The 9,596-nt window shown below is 47.9% G+C and overlaps 1 protein-coding gene across 1 annotated transcript; it reads right to left on the minus strand.

Moving 5' to 3' along the window:
• Positions 1-3,941: 3,941 nt before the first annotated feature.
• Positions 3,942-9,144, minus strand: Crnn (cornulin). Its single transcript, XM_008832954.2, has 4 exons — positions 9,117-9,144; positions 7,009-7,159; positions 5,177-5,739; positions 3,942-4,729 (listed from the first exon to the last, which is right to left on the minus strand). The coding sequence occupies exons 2-4, from the start codon at positions 7,144-7,146 to the stop codon at positions 3,976-3,978; spliced, it is 1,455 nt and encodes a 484-aa protein (XP_008831176.1). The 5' UTR covers positions 7,147-7,159; positions 9,117-9,144; the 3' UTR covers positions 3,942-3,975.
• Positions 9,145-9,596: the final 452 nt, after the last annotated feature.

Consider the following 9,596-nt stretch of genomic DNA (forward strand, 5'->3'; position numbering starts at 1 on the left):
TCAGCATCTTTTACCAGTAGTGCTTCTTTGAGTATACAGCCCAAGTATTGGACCTGTTGTTTGCATAGTTGGGCCTTTTTAGCAGAGGCCCGATAGCCCAGGCTTCCCAGCTTCCGCAACAGGTGTTCTGTGCCATCCATACAAACCTCTTGGCTGTCTTCCACCACAAGTAGGTCATCCACATACTGCAAGAGACTCCTTTCCCTGACGCTATGTGTCTCAGATGCCTCCGCCGGTCCTCTGGATCTGCAGTGGCAGCCACCAGGATCCTTACCAGGTCCTTGTTTTGCCTTTTTTCTGCATTTATCTGTTTTTTTTTTCTCTCTGCACTATCCCTATTATTGTACACTTTCTTGGCCACAGTTATTAGTTATTAAATTCCTTAAGCTCTTTTTACCCAGTCTCTCTACTCTTTGGAGCTTTTTCTTTATATCTGGAGCCAACTGGTTAACAAAAGCCATGGCCCCTGCTGCTATATTACTTTTGGCCTCTGGGTCTAATGGAGTGTACCTGCAGAAGGCATCTGTTATTTTCTCCAAGAACACAGCTGGGCTTTCATTTAGTTCCTAATATCGTATACCTGTGCCAAATTAGCATATGAGCAGCCACTTTGAGACCTGCCAACAGAGCCTGGTGGTAGACCAGAAGCCTCCCCTTACCTTCTGCAGTATTATAATCCCAATCAGTCCTGGGTCAGTGGATAGGGACACTAGTATTGCCAGGAATTAACTTCCTGGCTTCTGTTTGGATACATTCCCTTTCCTCTGTGGTAAACAGGACCTGTATAATTGATGACAGTCATCCCAAGTGGGTTGGTGTGTGTATTCACAGTTTCTAATAAATTAATAAGCTCCTTAGGATTTTCAGAAAAGGGAGCATTCTGGGTTCTCCAGTTGTGAAGGTCACTTGTGGTGAATGGCCAATAGTGATGGGGCTGGTGACTCTGAGGGGTAGAACAGTAGAATCTGGACCCTCCGGTGTTGCTGCCCTTCTACTCCTAGTCCCCTGAGTTGGTTCCCCCATGCCTGTGAAGAATCTGGTACCAGGGGTGCTGGAACTGGAGGGGGTACCTCCTGTGGAGGAGGTGGATAAGGAGGGGGAGGAAAAATTAGATCTTCTGTGCTGCCCTGGGAACAGTGATGGTGCTGATGGTTTGGTTTCAGGTTTAGGTGCTTTCTGGGTTGTCGTTTTCTGTTCTGCAGCCGTTAGCACCTCAGTTTTCTGTAAAGGAAGAAAAGACTTGACCCAAGGAGGGAGGTTATTAACTAAATCTCCCCAGACCATTATGTATGATATTTGACCCAAGTGTCCCATACGTGGTTGAAGAATAATTTTCTCAACCATATTAATGACAGCAGGATCAAAGGTCCCCTCCGAGGGCCATCCCACATCGAAAGTGAGCCATTCAGACCTGCAGAAAGTAATTAGTTTATTCTTCCTGACAACAACAGAGAGGTTATGGGCTTGAGTCTTAACCTCTTCAAAATGTGTAAGAACCAGGTCCAGGGGTGTAGAGGGAGTCTGTCCCATTGCGTCCATCTCAGTCACAGAGAAATAGACAACCAAAGACAAGACAGAGAGCCAGAAAGACACGTGGAAGGCCAAGTAACAAATTCCCCCACTTGTGCAGAAGAAAAACTGCAAGTAGGACAGCGGCTAACTGCCATGCCACGGGAGCGACCCACCTTGTCCTTTCACAGGAATCAACAGAGTCCGGGGCCCTCCGTCCCCTCTGCCGACCTCCGTCCCCTCTTCCAGACCTCTGTGGTCATGGTCATCTAGCATGTCCGCTCCAACCACCCCTGACCACACTGTTCACAGGTTTGCCTCAAGGCTCAGAACAAAAGCTAGGACAGACACAGACAGGCACAACTAGAAACAAACAGACACTGGCCAGCCAAGAACCCTCCAGTTCATGGGTCCTGGGGGGGGGGTCCCCTTGGGGATCCCAGACGAGCCCCCAAGATGTTGTGCCCAGTTCGTGAGACCCCAAAGACCACCAAGGAGCCGACCGATGCAAATACACAAGGGTTCTTTTATTGTTACAAGCTTAAGCTTGGGTCCACTCTGTCACCGACTCAGCGGATCTCAGATGTGAGACCCCTTGCTTTGGGAGACAGAGGTTTTTATAGATTTCAGTAAGTTCAGCAAGTAGGGGAGTAGGGGGTCTCCAGCCTGGCAAGCATCTGATTGGTTGCATCTCAGTGCCAAACCATGAACTGCTGGCTTCAGGAAACTGGAAAAGATATCTGGACTTTTAATATTTTCCTGTCCCTGGTTAATTGACTGTTGGCGGGGGAGTTGTTTTCTATCTGTTCCGTGGTTTTTCTTGGAATAGGGCCCAGGGCTGGGTCAGTCCTATGGAGGTTTTATCCAAGATGGAGTCACTCAGGTCTCTCAGCTGCACCCTTTGCTCCTTGACTAAGGCTCCAATTGTTGGTTCTACCATCAAGTCTCCTTTTAATGCCTTTGGTCCTTTTGTTTCAGTTTAATAAGGACCTTTGTCATTTTTCCAAACTCGCTGGATAGTTCAGCATCAGTCCCCTGTCAGTATCCTTAATTTAATCATATCTGCAAAGCCCCTTTTGAGGTATAAAGTAGTATATTCCCAGGTTCTTGGGATTAGCAGAGATACATCTTTGAAAGTACTCAGTCTGCCATACTTTGTTTTATTCTTAGAGATTTTTGTAAACCAACAGTGTGGTGAAAAAATATGCTTTATGTTTGGTGTGGTAGCTCATGCCTTTAATCCCAGCACTTGGGAAGAGGCAGGTGGGTCTCTGTGAGTTCAAGGCCAGCCTGGTCTACATAGTGCATTCCAGGCCAGCTGGGGCTACAGAGAGACCTTGTCTCAAAAAGACACACACACAAAAAACGTGTGCTTTATGCACATTTTTGTTGCAGAGGCTTTTCAGGGTATCTGTTCTTCGGTGCTACTGAACATACTTCCCCTAAATTTTTACTTCAAATCTTGAGGATTTTTAGGGATAGGTTTAAAACTCTTACTTCTCTGGTGATTCTTATAGTAGAGTTGACAATTTCTACCCTACAGTGAATGGGATATCCTGAGGGTTAAGTGCTGACATGACAGAGGGAGATGGAGAGAGGCTCACAGTCTTACTTCTGGCTCAGCCCCTGGTAATACATTCCTATTTCCCTTCCTGGTTCTGCCTTGGGGGGCTTTCTGCCATTTATTAGTAAATTCAAGTCACTGTCCTATGTGACCTTACAGGTGACTAAAGTCTTAGCATAGTGCTAAGCACCTAACATGGGGGAGCATCTAGAACTTAGAAGAACCTAGAAGCAAGTTCTTGAGTCAGAGTTCAATGCCAGGCCCCACCACCTACCTTTTCTCACACAGTCTTGTCTTGTCCTTCCTAGAATTGAAGGGAGGGAAAGACAATAATTTTACCTGTGGACATCCTAGGGTCCTTTGAGGGTTGTCACAAAAAGTATCTTGTGGAAGATGATATCCCTGACCCATCTGCCAGATATAAAATATTATCTCTCTTTGATTTTTCCTAACTTTCAGATTCTCACATAACTTTTTCCTCACTGGGTGCTCTTTGAGCAATGGGACTATGTCCAATTCATCATCATAACCCTAGAGCCCTTAGCCCATCACCTCAATAGTGATTGAATGGAACACAGAAGTCAGCTGCTTAAGGTTTTATTGATTCTTTGGATGGCAACAGACAGATAACAGATATAAAACAGCTCTGAAAAGCCCTGAAAGATGAGAATTCAGCACAACGACAAGGCTTTCTACACGTCATCTCATTTCTGAGCATCTGCACAGCACAGCAGATAAGAAAGGTAAGTTTAGGACAGAAAGCCCTTTGCAGAAATGGTCACCTAGAAAGACCCAAAGAAGAATCCTGACTGTCCAACAATGTATCAGTGGATGGGCTGGAGGAGGACAAGCCAACCTCTTCCCAGATGTTTTGTGGTACTCAGCATTGGAATCAGGAAAAGTTATGGCTTTCCACTCTTCAAGTAAGAATACAGCCCCGTGGCCACGATTCCCTTCTTCTCTTCCATCTGCGCTGTACCCTGGATCTGGGCTGAAGGAGAGCCAGAGTGCAGGCTGCCTGGGTCCTGACTTCGGATCACTAGCTCCCTCGTATGGTCATCGACCCACTCATCTCTAACCACTGTAGGCACTCTCTCTTCCTGCCGTCCTGTCATCGTTGAGCAAGTGCTGCTTCTGCCCTGACTTTCCATCACAGTTCTTGTCCTGGTCTGGACTTGTCCTCCTAGCACTGGCTCTCCTACCTCATAGTTGCTCACTTGTGCCCATCTTTGACCCATGCCTGACTGCATCTGAGTCTGTCCCTGCTCTTGAACCCCTTTCTGACTTGCAGACCGGCTCCTGTCCTGCTCCACAGTCTGACTATATGGCCCTGCCTGTGTTTGGAAGTGTCCTGTTGCTGCCTGGCCTGCCTGGCTCCAGTCTTGGCCATGGGTTTCAGTCCCTCTGTTTTGGCCACAGGTGGACCCCTGTGTCTGGATGCTGGTATTTCCTGTCTGTTGGTTCCAGCTCTGTTCCACTATCTGGGTGTGTGTCTGAGTATGTGGTCCCATCTGTATCTGGAAGTGTCCTGTTGCTGCCTGGCCAGCCTGGCTCCTGTCTTGGCCATGGGGCTCAGTCCCTCTTGTCTGGTCATAGATGGACTCCTGTGTCTGGATGCTGGTGTTTCCTGTCTGTTGGCTCCTGCTCTGTTCCACCATCTGTGTCTGTGTCTGAGTATATGACTCTGCCTGTGCCTGGTTGTGTCCTGTTGTAGCTTGACTGGCCTGGCTCCTGTCTTGGCCATGAGTCTCAGACCTTCTTGTCTGGCCATAAATGAACCCCTGTGTCTGGATGCTGCTGCTTCCTGTCTGCTGGCTTCTGTCCTGTTCTAGCATCTGGGTGTGGGTTTCAGTGTGTGGCCCTACTTGTGTTTGGAAGTGCCCTGTCACAGCTTGGCCAGCCTGGCTCCTGACTTGGCCATGGGTCTCAGTCCCTCTTGTCTGGATGCTGGTGTTTCCTGTGTGTTGGCTCCTGCCCCGTTCCAACACCTGTGTCTGTGTCTGAGTATATGACTCTGCCTGTCCTGTCACAGCTTGTCCTGCCTGGCACCTGTCTTGGACATAGGTCTTGGTCCCCCTGTTCTGGCTGCAGGTGGACCCCTGTGTCTGGGAGGCACCTGTCTTGGTCTGAGTTGTGGTTCCAGTCATGGTCTCATCAGTCTGTTGGCTGGTCCATGACTGCCTCTCTGACCTCCTCTCTCTGGTCTGACTCTTGTCTTCAATTCGCGGGGTCTGCTCTACCGGCCTTATCACTCGTGTCCACTGACTCACCATCTCCTGTCTCTGGGACTCAGCCTGCCTGCCACGGTTGCTGACCTGTATAGAGTAGCTTTCCTGACCCTGAGTATGTGTCCCCACCCTGCCCTGTCCTCTGGAAGCCTGATCTGACTGTCCACAGCCACTCCCTTCATGATGCTGCCCTCTTCCATCCCTTCCTACTTCAGTACCACTTCTCCGGCCTTGCTCCAGCTCTGTTGAGGATCTGGGATGACAGCTTTCAGACTCCTGAGATCTGCAAGGCCCACTAGGACTCTCATTCAGTGTTTTAAAACAGGCCTGAGCAATTTTAAACACTAAGACCAGGAATTCCTTGAATTCTACAGTCCCTGTGTTATCTTCATCCAGCAGACGCAGAACTTCATCGACAGTAGCTGGATCATGGGGCTTCTGGGGAAGAGATGGAGGCAAGTCAATAACTCTGTGAGGATCTGGTTAGGTCAGTTGCACTTAGCTTCTAGCTGCATCACAAACACCATCCCCTACCAGCATTGCACACAGCATTAACAATACATTGTGTCTTTTTTAGTAACATTTCTTAATCAAGGGTAGATTGTTCTATATCCTCCATGTCTGGCCAAATTCTGGCTTATAGCCAGGATGATCAATTGGTAAAGACATATCGAAGAAGGAATAAATGTGATTATATACAACTGTCTGGGCTCCTGGTTGCTTCTTAGGGCTGTCCTTGGCATTTTGCCTCTGGCACCAAGCCCACAGGAAGAGAAGCACAGCAGAAACCTGGCCTGGTGGGAATTCAGAAATGTTTTTCCATGATGGGGAGGGCCAGCAGGACTGTGGTGCTGTGCTAGGCATGCAGAGGTGGCATTCTACTGTGAAAACCTTGCAGTTAGGGTCTTCATTATTCTAGTTCCTTTAGATGTCAACCAAAGGCAGGACAAATGGCAGAACAGACCAGGAGCCAACAGACAGGAAACACCAGCATCCAGACACAAGGGTCTACCTGTAGCCATACCTGGTTCTGGTTAATGGGTAGAGTAGACCTCTTAGAGTCCCCTACACTCACAGCTGTTTATAACCTGTGATTCAAAACCCTTTTTTTTTGGGTCTTTGAGACAAGGTCTCTATGTAGCCCAAGCTGGTCTGGAACTCACTATGTAGACAAGGCTGGCCTCGATCTCACAAAAATCCACCTGCCTCCACCTTCTGAGTGCTGGGATTAAAGGGGGTGCATCACCATGCCTGGCTCAAAAATCTCTTGTTTTACATGACCAGTGAGCTAATATTTCTAAGCAAGTGCCTTGTGCAAGCAAGAGCTAAGCTCTTAAAGAATGCTAATAGGTGATCAAATTTCAGATAGACACAGGAAATGTTTACTGATTTGAGAAGCACCAGAAAGCAGCCATTACTTTCTGTTCCATGCTTTTTCAAGAATCTGCTCTTACTTGAGCTGTCCTTCAGAGTTTGTTTTCCTTGTCTTGACCCTAAAATTAAAACCAAGGATCTGCCCCTTCTCTAAAAATCAGGCCCTACCCTGATGGCTCTTCTTTTCTTTTACTGCTTGCTGTACAACAGCCAATAGAACCAGAGGGCCTAGATTTTGCTCTTCCCCCTTCAATTCCGCAGGCAGACTCCTTGCAGGCAAACAAGCTTTGGCTGTCCTTACCAAGTCTCCCACATCACTCCCCCACATCCTACCACTATGACATCAGCAAGCTCATGCTCCAAGAGCCTCTTCATCTCCCGTCGGGTGAGTGCCGTGCAGCCGCCCTCAGACGTAGCATAGCGCCTGAAGGCCTCGATGAGCCCATGAATGTTTCGCAGCAACTGAGGCATCTGTGGAGCCAAGCTGGAAAAGATGAGAAGCCCCTTTGTGGGTGCCAGGGCCAGCCTCAGCTGACCACGGCCTTCAGATCACCGTGCATCTCTGTCCTTTGCTTGTATCTTCAGCTGTTTCTGGTCTCTCTACTTTCCTTCATCTTTTCCACATAATGCATTTTATGCATGGGAAGGGGAGCACCTAGAACTTGGAAGAACCTAGAAGCAAGTTCTTGATTCAGAGTTCAGTGCCAGGCCCCACCTGTCACGTGAGCTCGGCCAGGTTGCTTTGCTTCCCCAAGCCACAGTCAATTCACTGTGAATGAAGGTGATCGTAGCACTCACTCTATCAAGTTACTGTGAAGACGCTGGCAATAATTCATAAAAAGCACTTTCAGATGCCTGGTTTATGCTAAATGGTAGCTGTTAAATATATAAATGCATATATATAATTTGTGTACAACTAAATACACTGTAGTGTTCACAAAGCATTTTCCTGTGTAACATTTTATAATCCATTTATCATCACTACTGTTTTCATAGGTGAGAAAAACGGCTCAGAGGAGTTTGATTTGTGCAAGACCACAGAGTGTTTTTTTTTTTTTTTTTTTTTAATTTCCCCTGTCTTAAACCAAATGCAATGTGATCTTTAGACACGTTCATTTGCCTGTCTCTAAAGTGTTAGTGTCCTACCGGAAACATTGGAAGGCAGTTTTAAGTACGTACACAGGTTAGCCTGTCTCTTGACTGGGAGCCAGACAGGAACGGCAGGGGTCCAGCCCTGCCTTCTTGCCTCCTGTGTAGAAGGTATCCAGGAAGAAGCCAGGAATGCTGGGCGTGAGGCTGTCTTCCTAGGCTAAGAGGACTTTCCACTGAGAGTCTAAGCTGCTCTGCAGGGATCTGTGCCCTCAGTCCTGGGACCTGTCAGGGAAGCCTGCTTCCACAGGAGACATGCAGTCCATCAGGACTAGTGTGCTGGTGACTTGTGAGGAATGGTTCCCAGCTGCGGGGGCAATTTTTCATTTCCATCAGCCGGGGGTCTGGAGGGAAGCTAAGGGGAAGCCGGGGTGTGGTTGAATGGGCAACAGGCCCAGAGATTAGCAGAAGGATTAAGCAGAAAGCCTAGAGAAGAGGAGACATCCCAAAGATGACATGGCCCAAGGACAAGGGCAGATGGAAGCTTTCAGCAGCTGGAAAATCAGGGAAGGGAACTTGGAGATGAAAAAAGGAAAATTGTGGAGAGATGTCATAGGTCGAGAGAGAAGGAGTGCGGGAAGGAAGGTAGGCTTGACACAAGAAGGAGCAAGTCAGCGTGGTCAGAGGATGAAGGAGGTCCAGATCCTAGATGTCCTGTCCAGGGACGACCTTCCTAGCAACTCAGGGAGTCAGCCAACAACTTCAGGCATTCTTCCCTCAGAATGTTTTCCTTAACATCAATAGAAAATACTCCCTCTTTTAAAATAAAGCATATGACACTCTTTAATCACTGACCTATAGTGAAAAAAAAATAAAATGACCCTTGGGTCATTTTATAAAATCATCTTTCATAAATATCACCCTGGAATCAGGAACAGAGGTCATATAAGCCCCTTTCTCCATAAGACAATCTGAGCTCTTTGTCTAGGTTCGCAAAAGCAAACTTATTGGGGTCCTATAGACTCTCAGTGCTGTAAAGAACCTTCCAGAACCTTAGGAAGACAAGAATTTTGCTGCTCCGGGAAGGCACGTGGGTGGTGGGTGGCTCTGTTGCGGCTACCCACACCATCTCCCGGAGAAGAGCTGCTGCCAGGACAGCCTCAGGGAGAAGGAGAAAGCTGGATTGCTTCAGAGGCACTTCCTTCCCCAAGTGCCTTGGCTCCTGGCTTGCAGGAGGTCCAAGGCAGGCTCTTCCTGCCCTCCGCCAGCGCTGCAATCTGACAGCTCGGGTTTTATGAGCTCAGTTTGCCAAGACACTGAGAATGAGAGGGTCTTCTTCGGGGGAGACTTACCTAAAGCCCAGGCAGGATGGGACAAGTGTCTGTTAAGCAGTGAGGAGAGTACCAGTCAGTGGGTTGAGAACCTTTTATAGATTTAATGGAGCTTGCATTTTAGACAGGATGTCCCCACCCTACGAGAAGGCTTGATTCATCTATCTAAGGTTTAGCCCAGCCCAGTCCTACCTCCTTCCTTCTCCTTTCACCTTCTGACCTGTGGCTGCTTTGGTCTAATTACAGGCCCTTCCTACCGTAATTGGAACTGTCTCTTGCTGTGCCTGACCCCTTATGACAAGGAGGTCCTTCCAATGAGCTGAACTCAGCAATACTTATAGAAGCTGGAGTTCCTGGTGGATATTCTTCATCTCTAGGAGCCTGAAAACTCATCGTAGTATTTTTTTAGCCAAACATTCAAGGACATCTCTGTTTATTGAAGGTTAGTTTTTTCAAAAGTATTGGGGTTCCCCACCCCACTGATACTGCTGAGATTACTTA

The sequence above is a fragment of the Nannospalax galili genome, unplaced genomic scaffold, assembly GCF_000622305.1.
Source record: "Nannospalax galili isolate Female #2095 unplaced genomic scaffold, S.galili_v1.0 scaffold416, whole genome shotgun sequence".
Classification (NCBI taxonomy): Eukaryota; Metazoa; Chordata; class Mammalia; order Rodentia; family Spalacidae; genus Nannospalax; species Nannospalax galili.